Source organism: Porites lutea, chromosome 4 (assembly GCF_958299795.1).
Source record: "Porites lutea chromosome 4, jaPorLute2.1, whole genome shotgun sequence".
NCBI classification, from domain to species: domain Eukaryota; kingdom Metazoa; phylum Cnidaria; class Anthozoa; order Scleractinia; family Poritidae; genus Porites; species Porites lutea.
The window spans coordinates 6422693-6440677 of record NC_133204.1 but is presented as its reverse complement, the minus strand read 5'-3'; the positions used below and the strand labels follow the sequence as shown (position 1 = coordinate 6440677).

General features: G+C 39.3%; 2 protein-coding genes across 2 annotated transcripts in view; both read right to left on the bottom strand.

Annotated features, from left to right (window-relative positions):
• Nucleotides 1-17985, bottom strand: part of LOC140934033 (tetraspanin-17-like) — a 97860-nt gene that overhangs the window by 76911 nt on the left and 2964 nt on the right. Inside the window, exons 3-8 of the mRNA XM_073383716.1 lie at nucleotides 17505-17579; nucleotides 15533-15628; nucleotides 14797-14907; nucleotides 14189-14239; nucleotides 13750-13866; nucleotides 12845-12966 (exon numbers count right to left, since the gene is read on the bottom strand). Coding sequence (XP_073239817.1) covers nucleotides 12886-12966; nucleotides 13750-13866; nucleotides 14189-14239; nucleotides 14797-14907; nucleotides 15533-15628; nucleotides 17505-17579 — 531 coding nt within the window. The 3' untranslated portion in view covers nucleotides 12845-12885. The remainder of the gene's footprint in view (nucleotides 1-12844; nucleotides 12967-13749; nucleotides 13867-14188; nucleotides 14240-14796; nucleotides 14908-15532; nucleotides 15629-17504; nucleotides 17580-17985) is intronic.
• On the bottom strand, nucleotides 424-2298 carry LOC140935470 (adenosine receptor A1-like). The gene has a single exon (XM_073385017.1). The coding sequence runs from the start codon at nucleotides 1979-1981 to the stop codon at nucleotides 1061-1063; it is 921 nt and encodes a 306-aa protein (XP_073241118.1). The 5' UTR covers nucleotides 1982-2298; the 3' UTR covers nucleotides 424-1060.

The window sequence follows — 17985 nt, the reverse complement described above, 5'->3', positions numbered from 1 at the left end:
TCAGTGGTCAGCCTCTGGATGCGTTCGATTGATTCCTTGACCGCGGTATCGTGACTATAGAGTGAATAGAATCAACGTCAGAAATCGAAGAGTTTGTCGTTTATTGCAATATCTACAGCCCTGGCTGATGAGCAATATTTAGATGTACGTGGTATTCCCCCGCGGGTATTCCAGTGGAGCCTCCAACATCCGCGGTAACAATCTTTCTTCCTTGAATTCTGAAAATATACTCCGAAAATACGATCAATCGAACAACCTCGTATCTAAGCCGATATTGTTAATCACTTAATACCGACAAGCCTTTAGTTTTTCAAAATAAGATAATTGCTTACGTCAGCCCAACAAATTCTTTTCCTAAATAAATTAGAACTTTCTGTATAATTTCGTGATTATCACTCGTATATTAAACGCTTTAATGACCACTCGTATATTAAACGCTTTAATGACCACTGAGTATGATGCATACTGGGGGAGTAATACCGTAACAACCATAGGGCGCCATATCTATTTAGCCGGTGGGTTATTTTAAGAAGATAAATTTTTCCCTGGACTGCTCTAGATCTACATACTACTTCACGCTGTTCACTCGAAAACATTTCAAGACATGAGATAATTTTTGTCGCATGTTGTCCTTCCGCAGTAACATTTTAGAACTGAAGTAACTGTTTAAGTTCGAATGAGGCCTTTTACTTCTGTTAAAATTGAAAGTTAAAACTTGAAGCTTCTGCCAATGAAAGGCATTGCCAGGGATATTAAGAAAAATACGCTTTAAACACAAGTTAAAGTGCATGAGTGCCCTCAGGGGCTTAACTCATAATAGTTTATACGTATTGTTCAAATTGAAAGAAAAACACCCACTCAGACTACCGTCTAACGCATAAAATAATGTTTTCCTGAAAATAGTTTAGAATTGGGATTAAAACAATTACCCCTGTGTCGGAAAATAAATCGCTTGAAGCGCAGAACATTCAAACCATGGGAAAGACACTCCTGTTGGAAAGTCGACTTCTTTCAATAAAATAAAAGGAAATGGTAGCATGATGTTTGTTAGAATGATGCTTTAAATTCTAGAATCCTCTTTTCGTTGCTCTGAACTAGACGTTTGTGTCCCTTCAATGCTGTGGACTTGTTGTTTTAGTGGCACAAGCATTCCTCGCAAAACCGATTTTACGTCTCTCTTCAAAAAAGCGTATGCAACGGGGTTAACTGCTGAATTAATCACAAACAGAAGATCAACAGCTTGCTCGAATGCTGTGGATATGTGGCACATAGTGTACACAGTACAGAAACACTTGCAATTCTCTAATACATAGCAAATAATAAAGAAGAACATGATTGCTACCGTCATCTTAGACGCAGCCCTGCTTTCGGTGTGAGAGCCGTAGCTCATCGTCTGGTCGTCGGATTTCGGGGCATGGTTGAACGCAAGCTGAGCAAAAATCCTTGATTGCCTTTTTGAAATCCGTCGCATTATAAAGAATATATGAACAGTGACATAGATAAAAAAGACCACTGGGAGAACCTGTAAAATCGATACTCTTAAAAGCAACAGGAATTTTCCTCCCCACACTAAACGATAGGGAAGAGTGAAGAGCAGAACTGGTAAAATCCATGCTGTGGCCAACGCAGCAACTAGTAGTTTCGTTGTTACAAAAGAGAGATATTTGAGGGGGTGAACTATGGCGATGTAGCGATCCATTATCATGACAAACAGATTTGTGGCTGATAAATAAAGAAACGTTCGAGAAACCAGGAAAAATGTCTTAGCTTGCTCAGGAGGCTCATTTAAGCTGTCAATGTTTAAGGCGAAGAGAAGAGGGTAAAACGTAAGTCCAACAAGGAGGTCTGCAACTGCCAGGGAAAGAACGGACCAGTTTGCTGTCGTACGAAGGCGTTGAATTCTGATAATCAAACAAATCACAAATCCGTTTCCAAAAACGGTGACGATGGTGAGCAGCCACGCTAAAATCCAGTACCACATGTCTCTAACCTTGGACACTGTTTGGTCGTGGTTATGAGGATCGGAGATGGTTTTAATAGACCACTAAAACCACGCGTGATAAATCACAAAAACGGATCGGCATCGTTACGGTGTTAACTTAATTCTGTCGTGACCGTAAATGTTCTTGTAGTGATTGCTGTGTTTTTGTTTGCCATTCATGCATGAGCTGTAACCAATACTGACTCATTAATCATTAATTCAAAGAAGCAGGAAGCGAAAGGATTCTGGCGATCTACTCACCCGCAAGACGTGCTTATTAATGATATTTTAATACTGGTAGCTTGTAATTATTAGCTAGCGTGCCACTCGCCTGGCTTTCGATCGGTGAGTTTTAGTTCTAAGGTCACATTATGCATATGCCTACAGCAAGTTGAATTGAAACAGTGACGTCTGTGTTTTGTTTTTTTGGCCTACAATTAACAGTTGCAGTCACCACGCACCCGTTTGTTAGTACCGGGAACTTAAATGGTGTTTAAGATATTGCAGCGTCATATCCAGAGTTGGTTACAAGGAGAAATAGTTGTTTTTTTAAGAAAACATTTGAAAAGCCTTCCTCCAAGACGTTTTTAGAGCTTTGTAACGAGTTTCTTGCTCACGAACATTGGGAAAGGAACACTTGACGAAGCCTACAAAAGATCACGAACGTACGCCTGCGTGGGAGGCCTCTCATTGTTTGTATTGTAAATTCAGCCAAGGAATATTTTTGGACAGTCTGACAGTATTCATAGCGGTAAGACTTTCAGAAAAGCTGGTCTCAGAAGAGAGAAACAAATTCAAAGTTCGAGCGATAAAAGTCTTATTTATGTTGTCTGTACTTATTGCTTATTATTAAATAATTATTGATCTGACGTTATCGAACAGCATGCGCAAACTATTATGCCCGTGGCGCTTATTGTTATGCTCTACAAGGTTAAACGAAGGTCATGGGATTTTAGCTTTTATAAATAAGTAATTACCGTTCACTGAAAAAGATCCATCTAAAATACTAAACAATACCTAGACTTAGGGTAAAATATCATGATTTTCTTTTTAATTGATCTACTCTGAAACTCCGTGCTGTGGCAATGCCTTTGGAAGGTGCCAAAGACACTGAACATTCAAAAAGCACCCAGGGCCAACGCGGATGACGTGAACACTGAAAAATGAAACTGAACGAAAATTGATTAAAATCGCCAAAGTTGACATGGTCACACTTGAGTCTTGAGTGCGTGCTGTCGTTGTTTTGTTGAAAATTCAGTCTCATGCACCCGATAATTCCACTTTTATTTAGTGCCTTTAAGTACAACCTGGCTAATTTAGAACTGAAGATTTTACTTTACTTTATTTACCGGTACATGGCTGATATACAGCTATTTCGAGAAAGGTTGTGGGAAAAAGTGCACTCGACAATCTCGAAAGGTATTGTGGGTGGTTCTGAGTTTACTGCTCTTCAAAAAATTTGAAAGAATGGCACGGTCACGAGAGGCCATAGACGTACGTTTGCGAATGCTAAAGGAAAGCGTCAATAGAAGATTCGACAGCTGCATTGTCAGGAACAGCGCATTGATCATATTCTATCCTCCCGGGAGTGTCGCGCGTGCACGTTTCCTTCGACAACCTTTCTCAAAATAGCTGCATATGAAAACCTTACTACAGTAATATTGAAAAGAATATTGCTTTTCAGCGCCGCGACGTTTTACCGTCATCAGCGGTGACTCATTACAAACTGATAAAAAGGGGCACTGATGTTCAAAGTGGGTGATACTAATTATGGAAACCTTAAAACGTTCCGTCCTTTACAATGCAATATATACTTTAATACTTCCACACTAACAACGAATAAGCCCCTGCACTTTTTCGTTTTTCACCTAAAAATCTGAAACATCCTGAAATCTTTAGACTGGTATAGGGTTTTGCCTCAGTGATATCGACACATCTAAAGTAAAAGAGGAAAGTGAGTCGAGAGTACAGGGCACAGACGAGATCAGTTTAACACTCTGTCAAGTGTTCAAAATGATCGAAGAGATTCGTGGTAAAGGTGTTCCGATTTCAAACCTTTTGGGCAATGATTTCCAAGAACGTTTTTTAAAATTCATTACTTTTTCAGTTCACGTTTAAGAAGTGTTGCGGGTGAGTAAATTGCGTTGTTGTAAGATGATTACCAGGGACCTTAAATCTATAGCTCTGACAAAAGGAAAGAAACATAGAATATGATATATAGAAGGAAGAACCAAACACATCCAAAAATAAACTTTGTTAGTGTTGTTATCTGTGTCCTTGAATACTTTGCAAAATCTCTCAGTAAACGTTGCTGACCTTTTGAAACTTTGCACTTGATGAGGGTCCACATGTCGGTTGTCATAAGAGAGACAAAAATAAGGCATTCAGTTTGACACGACTCGGAAGGTAAATTTTGAATTTAATTTGGTTTTATGTCTGGTAAAATAAAGCCCGCCAAAGGGGCTTGGCATAGCTACAAGTCTTTCAAAATATTATTGTCAAGTCGATAAACAATCGTAAAATATTGGACCATGTCGGGTGTCGGTTCATCGACTATTTTTTCCTGTTTTGTCGGTGAGTCAGTTTTTTTTCTCGTCGTTTGTCTGTAATCGGTGAACCCATATGACCTGTAATACATAATTACCTGCCTCGTTGTTTTTTTTCAGTAGAGAACAAGGAGAATCACCCAGTGGACCATGGGAACGTTTAGCGTTGGTGCAAAGGACGCTAGGAAGGGTGGGATGATCCTTTGCTCGGAACCAAAATCGTTCCATAGCTCTCGCTTACGAATCCGCTGGAAAAAGGCTGGGTACGAGGCAGAAAACTTACACGCCAATGTACTTAGCTTGCCTCGCACTGGTGTTTGAAAATGAGGGACGGGAAAAAAGGAAACTCGACGCCGGCCGTGAAAGGTGTGTGAGGGAAGAGTACCCACCCTTCGGGTTCCCGCGCGCCCAATTCTTGAAAACAGCAGTGCAACAGAAAGGCGCAGTTTTGAGGCCAGGATATTCAGACACTAGACCCAGCCGGCCTGAGTATGGACTTTTATTTTATTTGAACCTCTCAAAGTCAGCGCGCGCATGTCAAATTAGGTCTTTGCAGGATTTATTTGAACCTTACATTGCGCGAGCATTTTTCAATTGCTTTTTAACCACTGAAGTGCAGGGAGCGACCTCTAAAAGTCTGGTTTTCCTCCTTTTTCAGCGCATATTTTGATCATTCATTCGATTATTTGCGCTACACTGTTCCTACAAAATTTCTTGAAAACAAACCTTTCGTCGTCGTTTTTCCTGTCCATGAGACTTCAATGATATCCTTTAGAACACCTGCATGCTACAATGGGCCTTTGCAGCTAGGCAGTTTCATGTCAGTATTGCAGTGTGACATTGACAAGATAATAAATAAGCTTTTTCGTCTTTGTATTCCTTTTTCCACTGCGTAATAATAACACGTTTTCCTTGACAATGAAACTTGCTCTTATAAGTATATAAAAAAAAACTTGACAGTTGTTTTTTCTCTTGTCAAAGACAAGCTTGCGTTCTTACTATTTACATGGGAAACCCGGAACTTCCGGTCGGAAAATCAATTGGTTCGCGCCATCTCGTTTGGGAACCTTCAGAAAATATGGGCTGTGATTGGATGCGATGCAATTTTTCAACCTGTTCAGCTGATTTTGATTTACTTTGTAGCTGGTCGTTCTCTCACCTGGTCTAATTTTTCTCGCCAAGCGAGTTTATAATCCCGTCGCGCGCGCGTCCCCCATAGCTTCGCGAATTTCTGCGATACACGTATTTCTAGTGTAATTGTATGTTTATGCACAAGACTTCCAAACGGACAGTTTGTGTAAATGGTCAGCACCCAAGGCCTTACCTGCTACCTAGCATGATGGTTTTGCACCACAACTGACCAGGTAGAAAGGGCTCAAGGCACAGTTTACATTTAAACACATTGCCCGCATGGGTGTGGCTCTGTCTCGTACCAAGACGTCTCTCTTTCGATAATTTGCTCGCAAGGAAAGGCGGGAAAGAGAAAACGGGCGAGACGCTACTCTTCTTTCTCGTTCCCATGGTCCATTGTGTTTCTTCATGCTAAAAAGTGTTGTCAAATAGCACACGTTCGTTATATTAAAATTCTAACCTGACTCCAGGGCTTTATGGTCAAAATTTCTCACAACACAATTGTCTCGAAATTCCCAGAAGAGACTTGAGCACAAAGAAAACCAAACCAAATATGGAAAAATGACGAGAAAGCCTCGAAGTCGTTAGGATTTTAATACATTGATCGTGGGCTATTGAAATCATTAAGTTGGTGTCATTGAAAAGGATCACGTATCTCTAGAGTTTAAGAGCAGCAGCTTAACCCTAAAGAACAAAAACAGGGTTCAGAAAGTTGTTAAAATTTGTAACGTTCTTCATTCGTCAGGAGAAATACTGAGGTATACACAAGAAAATGGCCAAAGGGCAGGTTTTAATTATCTTCAAATAGCAAAAATCAAAAAAGGTAATTCTCCAAATAAAGCTCTCATTAATAATAGCAGTGTTAAAAAAAATTATGGACTGTGTCTTAGAAGTATGGGTTTTAGATTACCAATAAGGCACCAGCTCCATGGGCTAACAGATATAACAGTGATGGATAGTTACATAAATATATAGAGGACATTAGGTGCGTTTACATGGAACACTTCTACCATGGTGAATGACCCTTTTACAAAGGGAAATTGGTGTGATGCGTGTGACTGGACTTTCCCGAGATAAATTTACCCTGTGAAATATCCATGGATACGTCAAAAGAAGAAAGACACCACCCATGACATTTAACGTGGTAAATAAGAAGGGTGATTCGATACACCAAGTCAAAAGAGCTGATCTGGATTCTTTATTAAGGTGGTTTTCCACTGATGCATAATTTTACAGCGAGTACAAACGTAAATCTTCAGCGTGTAAATAAACTAGAGACATTGTATGGAAGGTCATGCTTTTATACGTAAAAGTTGAACTTTTACGTTTACGTGTGGCCTAACTGCCTTTCAAACATTGCCATGGTTTCATTTATGCAGGTAAATTTTACGTGCACTGGCAAGGAGAAATTTAGCGACACTGGAATTCAACCCTTAGACACCAACATCAAAATGCAAAGAAAATTACTTATTTTAACAGGTTTCTTTTGCGCTGTTTCGGGAAAGATAGATGTTGACATGGCAGATTTCACATTAAGATGAAAGTAACAGGAAAATTTTGAGGCAAGATTTCAGCTGGTTTGTTGAGTCAGATGTGTTTACCAAAAATATGTTCTATTCCAGGCGCGGATCTAGGATAACTACTGACCAATTTCCTAAACAAGAGCCAAAGGTGCAAGCTTCTTGGGGGGTCCGGGCTTTGCACCACCAGCAAACTTTTTGGATATTAACACCCTAAAGTCCCCTTTCCTGGGTTTCTGAGTAATTCACACAGGATATTGGCCAGTTCCATTCTCCTCACGTGAAGCCTTGCAAGTCAGTGGATTATTTCATCACCGTCAATTTCCATGTTGTATGTTGGTTATGGAGCAAGATTTCAATTTGGAAAGTTTTTTACCATTAAAAATACATTTGTAATGAAAAATCTGACCAATTTCCATAAAACAGTCTAAACTGGTGTGTATCCATGCCTGTATTTGTCTCAGATATTCAAAATGGGCTGAACAGTAAAATGGAAACTAAGGCCTAGATTTAAATAATGTATATACCTTTGCAAAGTTTTCAGGACTGATATACCAGTTGAAATTGTGCTTAAATTATACAAAATTTTCAACACAACATGAAATCCTGCCAGGATCGACCAGAATTATTACCAAAATAGGGGTGCAACAGCGCAAATGAAGACATGAAGCCGTGAGAGCAGCTAATTTACCTTGGTAATTCATTCATGTGTAACCATGTTACCATGGTAACTTTACAGTGGCTTTTTTCACCATGGGAAATGCCTTTTACCATGGTGTGTGCAACCACACCCATAACTTAACATGGCCGTGCAGAGATATGTAATTTCCCTGAAGCATGCAAGTGAAATATTGGAACATACAATCACACACTCTCATAGTTTCCTTGAAACTCATACCCGATTCCTGAGCAAAATGGCCAAAGCCTCTACCCGTTTTCAGACCGAAACGGCGGGAAAAAACCGTACTCTCTGGAGTGGCACATAGCTATATGGCTTATTTAAAGGAGTAACCCCCCCGGACCTAAGTACATTAACTATATTACGTTGCATTAATAAGTCATATTAAACCTTTCATGGAGGAACGCAAGTCCTAAAGGCATACACTTCTTTTAAAAAGGCTCAGTGAAATGTAAGGCCAGAACTATCAAACAACGAGATGTGGCATTCTTCAGGGTCGTCCACTGACAACAGCACGCCAGTCGCGCTTCTTCCTTTGCGGGTCTGGTCGAAGAAGAACTTCTTGTCGTAACCTCTGGCGTTGACCTGTAATAATACTCCTTCTTTCATGACAGCCAGCGAGCGAGGATTTCTGTACCGTATCTCCACAAAAATGCTGAAGGCGTGAGCTTTAAACTGATCGATAATTTGCTGCAAAATATGCAACGGCGGAGGCCCCTCCATGCACATCATGTGCTCCCGAACCCATCCTTTGCTCGTGAAGAAGCAAAAACAGGTTGCAAGTGAGGTATCCACGTCCATTTTTCCAGCTTTTCGTAAGCCAACCCACGAAAGTGCACATTTTTTAGTGTTCTCCTTGATTTTCTCTACGTGAGGAAAAAACTTTTCGAGTGTGAACGGCTCGCCAAAGACAGGTTTGGCTTGAGTTTTGTCGTGCATGGGTTTGTCCCTGACACGAAGGAGAGGGTTCTGTGTTTCTGCTGGTTGCCTCGGGCTGCACGTTGCCTTGTGGCTTTTCCAGTCCTTTTTCTGGCACTGAACCGAGCAATAATACACTCTGTGGCATTGACCACACTTTTTACTGTCTTCTTTGCCGCAAACTTTGCAAGGATTAGGCATTTTTACGGGAATATTTTACCGTGCAAAACAAGGTTGTTCGACTTCACGCCAGCGGCGGAGTCAATCGATTTCGCGCCCGTTTCTCCCAGTCCCTCACTGACCGTTTGACCGTCAGTAGACGCTGCGTCCTGTGATTTTCGTTTCGGTTCGTATTTACGGTCGCGCGTGAGAACAAACGAAGAAAACGGTGGGGGAGGGAGGCGAGGGGCAGCCGGAAAAACCGCCTGCATTCAACTTTCCCCCTCGCCCATCGCTTTTTGGTTCAGCTTCGGGTCAGCTTAATCGCGGCTGTATCTCTCTTTTAACGAACCACAGAAGGAAAAAAACACACCCAAAAACAAACCACAAGCTACGCAGGCTACTCGGAAAGGAAAGAGTGTACATGTTTACGGAAAACGGCAATTAGCAGCCACCGACCATTAGTTCCCATTACTTGCTGTCTGCTTTTTTGTTATATCTACGGCAATAAAAGCAATTACATATCCGGTTTAATCCTACGAATTATTTTGCAGAGGAGCCCCGTTTTGCACCAGTTCCATTTTCGACCATATGAAGCTTTGTGATTGGTTTATCATTCCTCGACATCACGAATCTGATTCTCGATGCCCCGCCTACGACTAGGGAATTCTTTACATCCTCACTAGGTTGCAAGCGCTCTTACGATTGGGATTACGATACCGACGCTCTTTAACAAGCAGTAACAAGCAAAAACACAAACAAGAAGAGCAAATCAGCAAGCTTCCATTGAACAATCTACATGTGAGCTGATGGTTACACTTTGAATCTGATTACAATGTAAAAAGCTAATAAAGAACAACATCACAAGATCAAAGGTTTTGGTGGGAGTGAGAGTTAAATTAAACAAACAACTGCACTTGATCATAGCTTATTTTAAAGTCAGCTCAGCTGTAAAGCAAAGGAAGACCTGCCTCCTGATCAAAATACGAATTCTTAATACAATTATATAAAATATCTTCTCTTCTAACGCCAGTACTCTACATAATACACCAAGGGTATCTAACTACAGGATTTTGTCAAGGAAAAGAAAATCAGTTCGTTAATCGTGATGTCATGGTAGAGTTGCCAATAATTTTTCTTTCTTAGTAGAAAAAAAAAATGTCCGACGCCAGGTCACTAAAAAGTGGAAAGAAGCAGAAAAAATGTCGGACATACATTACACTGATGATATTCAAATCTCCACTGAGTTTTCTTTGACCGATCAACATGTCCTACCATCTACCGCTAGGTAGGATTTCTTCCGAATTGGCAACTTCTTCACAGCTATTCAATGCCCGAAGCAATTCTGTTATTTGCGGTTCTCAATCTGTATGGTAAAAATATTTCCGGAAGATGGCTAGGGGAGGTCTTGGTAAAGACTAAATTGCGTACAGGTGGTAACCTCTACTTGCTTTTAACTTGAAACTTAATATTAGCATTGCGTTTTAGCTTGGTATGTACAAATCAAGAGAAAAACTCCATTAAATTATCAATGTACAATAAATCAGTCAAAACGTCGAAATGATCCTATATGACTGTCTAAATCATCAAATAGCAGAATATTTCCTTTTTCTCTAAAAAATGATTATGGCAGCAAATATGAGCGCAAATTGGTGTGACATTAACATGCACTTGTAGCTTCAGTAGTGGCTTTCCTCAGAAAGACATTTTAAGGCAACAAAAAGAAACAGAAACCATCGCCCAGAATGACGAGACGTGTTCGGGAACTTTAAGCGAATTCCGAGCGCCAAATTTGGAAAGATGATCAGCGCACCGTGGTCAAAACAAAGCGAAAAAAGGCCAAAACTTTTGAGGGTGGCTCACGTTTTTTCACATTTTCGCTCTAACTTTTAATAAATCATTAGTGTCGGCATGTGGATTTTGTAGAAGAGACATCGGCGGACAACGCCGTGATGAAGCATTCCGGTCGTCGCTGAAGTTCCCAGCAAGCCTTTGCGAGTTTTTACGTGAAGAACTCACAAAGTCCACTTCATTTAAATATTTTACTACAGCTATTCCAAAATATATACTTTAGTTAAAAATTCACATGGAATCTGTTACTTTGGAAGAAATAAACTCACTGCTACTGCCGTGTAACCCGGCATCTCTGTTTCTCAATGCTACAGAAGCAACACGTGATTTAAAACGCCACACCAAACTTACAGAGTGGACTCATTTGCAGCATACTTGTGTATAGTCGTCGTATTTGCCCTTTGGAAGTTTCTATTGTTTTTAAACTTAAAAACAATTTAAAAAACCTTCAGTGGGTAAATGCGAAGGCTATACGCAAGAAGACGACTGCAAATAAATCCACTCTTAACCGATTATAAATAAATTGCCATCTTACTATAAAACAGTAGGGAGTTTACGATGAAGAACGGGGTTAGCAACGCGAACGTAAAAAAAATTAATAGGTTTTGATAATGATAAGCCTAGCAATAGTTTTTCACGTGCACCACTCACATTTTTTTTGGTTCTCTCCCTTGCTGTGGGTCACTGTAAGACTACGAGGTGAGATTTTCTGATGCTACGTAAAGTGTAACCTGCGAATACTTCCATCCCAAAGCCTCTTGAGCCGTCTCGACTTCTTGCTCCTTCCCGCTGGGGACCAGGCCGGCGGGGGGGGGGGGGGGGAAGACGAGGTCTGGGACTAAGCAACGATGTTTTCACAACTTGCGGTCACCTATCGTGCCGGTACGGATAATTGCAATATTTTTTCCAAGTCATTTTTTTTAGAAGCGAGAAGCGAACCGGGACGTTTGCAATTGACAAATTAATTGAAATGGAATATAGACGTTAAAGTTTTTAAGTAAGGTAAGCAAAATCACGTTTTAAGCTATCTTTTTGCCGCCTTCCTCGTTTTTTATCTTAAACTACCTAATGTTGTCCCACAGCTACGCCATTCAGACTGAAACAAACAAGCCCTTAGATACAGCCCTACCCACCAGAAAATCATATTTTTTGAAAAGAGACACAGGTTAGAATCGTAAAAAGTCCTGTTAGGATCTTCCTGGTAATCCATGTACCCAAGTCTTCTAGTCGTATCAAGAGAGGATACTCTCTTGGTCATATACAGTCCACTCTCTTCATAGAAGACACCGTAAGGACCTTGAGTTAGTGTCCTCATTAGAGGGAGACCGTGATAGCGGGAGTTTATTGAAGTCAAAGAACTATAATTTATTTTTGCCTGGGATTTAGCTGCTGTCCGTATTATCGTGGTGTCCATTATAGCGGGGTGTCCGCAAGGCGAGAGTTGACTGTATTAGTTAGAATATAGGATGGCTCTGATCAGGTACTTAAAACAACTAGCATGCAATCACCAAAAGATGCAACCAAGAATAATTAACCTTTTCTAAATTGCATACATGTAAACTTGATATAACTTTTGATAAAAATAAGATTTTTCTTTTTTTTCTTTGTAGGAACTCTGACTTTCTTTACTAGGTATATACAGTTAAGCTACCTCTTTCCGCCAAACTAAGCAAAATGAAAACTGAAAAGCTTTGTATCAGGAACTCAAGCAAACTAAGTTCCAAACATTGCTGTTTGTTCTCTTATTTTGATTTAGAGCTATTTAGCTAGACAAATGGAGTAAAAATGATGCAAATAACTCATGTTCCTATTTAGGGACGGACCATTAGAAAACTTATGGGGGGCGGGCGAAGTGCAAAAAAATTATTCGCGCAAGGGAAAATTAAATGAAAAAAAAAAAAATCATGCACGCCAATTAACCCTAAAGAATATTCATGCTACGGCCTAAAAAAAATCCATACAAGGAATTTGATAACGAAAACAAATTCCTGCGGCTCAATAATTCCCTACCCCCCACCCCCCCCATAACTTTTCTAATGGTCCGTGCCTTACCAGTAATATAAAATGTATAAATTTTTTACATTTTGAAAGACATATAAATCAGTAGATGTCTCTGTCCCATCTCGCCAGCTGCAACTTGATATCTGATATGAGACTGTTTGCAAAACAAATTCCCATGATCTAGAAAAGAAAAAAAATAGAAACATTCCCCTTTCATTTTAGACTCCCACGCAAACGTTCTTTCGCAAGGCAGGAACGTGTGCGTGGGAGGCTACCTTTCATTCTTTTTCAGTATCTAGTCACTTCTGTACTGGTTAGTACCCAGTTTTCAATCTCTTCTCCCCTTTTTGTGTCTGCAGTTTCCATAGAAACTACAACTGCAACACTATGCAATCATGTCGTGTCTGTAATGGCCATAATGTCTCTAAGTAAGAAAAGCGATAATTCTGAAGGCCAGACACAAAATACTGTATGATTCAGTTTGCAAACAAGGAGAGTCTATTTATGCTCTAGTCATTGCTTGTCATTATATCAATTTATTTTGTTTTCTAGTCAAAAGAAATTTTGCAAGAAAGGGGTAATTGTGGTCATTGGCATGCTACATAGAATGAACCTGTAGTGTGACTTGTTGTATCAAAAAAATCATTTTCTTGATCCAAGAAGTCATGTTTCATTTCCTCTTCAATGCTAGTCATTGGCCAGCCTGAATTTCAGACAATCCTGGAGTCACATACTCCCCTCAGGAATATGCGAATCCAGTGAGTGTCTGAAATTCAGGCTAGTCATTGGCATGCATCAGCTTTTTTTCCATATTCTCTGACTTCCCATCTTCCAGGTCAGGCCTGATCCCAGTAGCAACTCCCTGTGGCTCAAATGTTTCAAGCCGTTAGCATATCTTAGGATTATAGGATGTCACTGAGAAGCTAACATTGTTAGAAAGGTAATTTCTAATAAATAAATTACCTGCAATAAAGCCAATCCAACTGCTACCCCACCGATAATTATCATGTTTTCCTTGAACCACTCCTTAACAGCATCAAGACAGCCACGGGTGTAAATAACTGCTGCTCTATCAGTGTCCTAAAGCAAGAACAAAGTTGCTAATGAGCGTGAGATGAAGGAAACCTTTGAACTGTTTGAATAAACAGGATGACAAAATGTATACATATTATTTCTTGTTAGATTCAGATCAAATGTCACCTGACAAGTACACTACAACAAAACTATTATTAAAATGAAAGACTGATCACTCAACCACTGTACTATGATGATTATCATATTTATTCAACAACCAATAATAGTAATATAATTCTACCAAAGAAGCCCATCACATCATAAAGCCCTTATCAGGGACTAAGCAATCCCCCTTATAATTTTAGATAAAAACTCAATATGGACTTACAGTATATTTGGGTAGTCTTATCTTATACCCACACTGTGTGTTAAGAGTGTCCTAAAAAGAAAAGGAAAGAAAATGGTATACTTTAATGATGACAAACGACTGCATAAATTAAAAATAAAAACATAGTTTTACAAATAGCTGCTAACAAACATGCAGAATAATCTTGTAGGTGTTTATGATGGAAAATCTTAAGATTACAATTTAAGGGAGCATAATGAAATGAAGTTAATCAGTTTCGTTTACTTCCAATTTTAACAAAACAATGCAAAGAACACCAAATGCATTTTTTTGCAAATAATGAACCCTATATCAATCATGATAATATCTTTTGACTAACAATTAGGGTTAGGAAACTAAGGAAATTGACTTTCAACTCAGGTTGAAACTATAGCTTTAATCTGAATTTCATTTGGCACCCGCAACACACCTAGAAGGGTGATTATGAATGATTAGGGGATGTTTTTCGATTGAGTTTATTTTCTATTTTATATATTAAAGTTGTCACATAACAGGGCTGTCAGACATACACATGGTGTATTAAAGATTGTCCTATAGCAATGTTATAAAAAAAAAAAGAAAAATAATAATAAAAATGAAATTCTACGTACGGATTGACAACAAGAAAAAGGAACACCACAGGCCTCTGCTCCAGGGGATGAACAGTTGAAGTAGACATTATTTTGCCAGTCATTGTAACTGCTTCCACCACAACACTTGAACTGTTGGAGGCAAGATAAGAAAAATGTAAATTATGGAGTGGTTCCAAATCTAAATGGCCATGTGAGGGCATCATTTCTATGGAGGCTGGAAACAACCAGACATGGTCGACGTCCACCAAGCAACCCTTACTTTAGGCAAATGTTAGAGCAGGAAGTCCTACCCAGGATATATCAAGCATCACAGCTTCATGAAGAGTTGATTTTTTCAAATAGAGCTATTAAGAAAAAAATTCCTTGTTGGAGATGAGGGCCACATTAAAAGTTAATGTTTTCATATTTTGGTCAACAAAATGCACAATACTGTAGCAAAAATGTTCCTGTTTCTATCTGTTCCTCTCATGCAGACATGAAGATTCTACCATGGGAGGCACTGGATGTGACCTGTGGGATGTGAACTGTAGCAGAAGGCTTAACATTTTCTTTGTCATTCAGGTTAAAAAATAGTACTTAGTAACATGAAATGCTGTTACAATGCTCATTTTTAAAAGAATTAATAATTCACTAGCTAGTTTATGCCATGCTTACGTTTTTTGGAAAAATGCCAAAAATTTGGGTTGGTCAGATCATGCTAAATGGAGAAAAAAGGGAGATGGCCGATGAACAAGATGACATTTAACAGTCTTACTTCCTGTTGGACTCCATCAATCAGCACTTGCAAATCAACATTATCTCTGTACTTCTCTATCGTAGTTTTTATTTTCTCTGAAACAACACCTTCAACCTGAAATGTAAATAATATTCAATGCAGTGTTTTTTTATTATCATCATTAAAATTAGTGGCTTCACCACACTTGGCAGAAACACTACTACAGCTTTAGTTATTTCACTGCTGGATTAGTACAAGTTATGGCAACTAACTTTTGAAACTGCCAACAAAATCCAGTGGTGTTATCATTTAAACAAAACCTCTTTGTAGAACATTTCCACGGTACTATTCATTAGTTAGGATTTTGCAAAAAGAATTGTGAGTTTTTGGCGAATTTTTCTTTGGACTAGGAGTGAAGGAGTTAATGAATGAGATGTGCAAGTACAGAATTTTACTGCACAGTCAATTGAAACCTGTATAAATGGTTGTCCTACGTGCTGGGAAATTGGCAACTGATTGCTTTATTTGTACCAGCCAACTACTCTGTAATGTTAGTGAGATTTAGTATCACATTGGTAGGAAATGACCAACTTTAGTAATTAATGTACATGCGTGACCAAGTTGTCCCGTAACATTTATTATAATTGTTATCATTGTATCTGCACAATAATAAATAGTGCGTCAGAAATAGGTTCATCCATAAAGGCTGGTTTTCACTAGCGAAGGAGTCCGAGTTCGAGTTGGAGTCTTAATCAAAAGCTTAGAGCTTATGATCTAGTGAAAACAGCATTCCGATTCCGCTTACGACTCCATTGTGAAAACCAGATTGTCGGAGTCGGAAGCAGAAGCAGAAGAACGAAACCAATCACAAAGCGTGGGAACATGTATGCATTGTGATTGGTTTATCCTTCTGCTTCTGCTTCCAACTCCGACAATCTGGTTTTCACTAGATCACAAGCGGAACGTAAGCGAGGGAGTCATAAGCGGAGTTGGAAGAAATGAAAACGCTCTGATTCTTCTGACTCCAATTCCGTCGCACTTACGACTCTGCTTATGACACCGATTTTTGGTTTTCACTAGGTCATAAGCGCTCTTACCACTCCACTTACGACTGCGACTCTGACTCCATCTCTAGTGAAAACCAGCCTTTAGGAAGATTTTGCACATTATCATCTCTGCTCCCTTCCTACTAAGTACTTTGAGAAGTTGTCAACCTCAAAATGACATTTGCCATTTGCAGTAAACATGATTCTTAATCTCATTATCAATATACATGTTTAAAAATAACTGAAAAGTATATTAATAAGAGATCAGGCTGATGAAAGTTAAGTGATTCAACTGAAATATTTCATCAAAAAATTATCACTTTCCAGTCTAATCCTTTCACATTATGAATCCAGACCAAGAAATAAACATTTATTGCCCCTAAAAGAAGAACAACCCCCCTTGTGTTGAAGAAAAATATGAAATTACAACTATTTAGTTACATAAACTATGCAAAACATATAATACACTGGTATTGTACCTCTGTGCCACGGCTGTCTAGTTCATTTTGTTGAAATGTATATGGTCTAGTTTAAATGTGGCTAACTTTAATTTAGGTGAGGTTAAACAAGAGACAATGCTGGCCGTTGGTTTCCATCACTAATCATATCTGGGGCGGTCTTGGGCTTAAGAAATTTTTGCAGTGCTTTCACTGAGGTCAATCATTTCGCTCACGTTTTTACATAGAGTAGCTTTAGCCAATCTGGCTCCCAGCCTTCCCTTCCCTCTGGTTATTTTTCGATAAGTATCTGGACATTTCTCCACTGAGGTTCTCAGTGTGATGGTGCCTGGTGGATGCCTCTCACAGGGTTGTCATGGTTACCTTCCAGTTCACTTGTGGCTCCCTTCAGTTTCACCAGGCACCTTCCCCACACCCATCTATTGTTGATGGGTTTAACATCTCTGTAAAATTTTAGCATTTCAAAAGAACTGCTGTAAGTAAACACAAATAAGGCTTACTTCTCACCTTTTCTTGAAACACAAAGACAAACACTCCAAGGGATAACTGAAGGAAGAAGATGATGGCTAGGATAACGGAGAACTAAGAAAATACAATGAGTTTATGTGCAATCAGGCTCACAAACGATCAGTTATTGAAAAAACATTTGTTAGCTTGTACATGTACACGAAATAAACTTCAGTATGCAATAGAGAAACAAAAATAAACATATAGGAGTGAATGGTAATTTACCAATTGCGAATATTGCAATTCACTCTCATCTCTAGCTAAAATCCTTCAGTTTTCCTTATATTTATACCTGAGTTAACACCAGCAATTAACAGCCACTCAGTCTAATAAGAGTAGACACAAAACTCAAAGGAATTGACAGTCACCAACATTACTAGCCCTCCCTTCCTAACTGTCTTGTTTGTTGTGGCCACAGGCAACGTGACCAGCAGTGCAAATTGCAGAGGGGACAGGGGAAGCAATGAATTTGCCCTTTGTT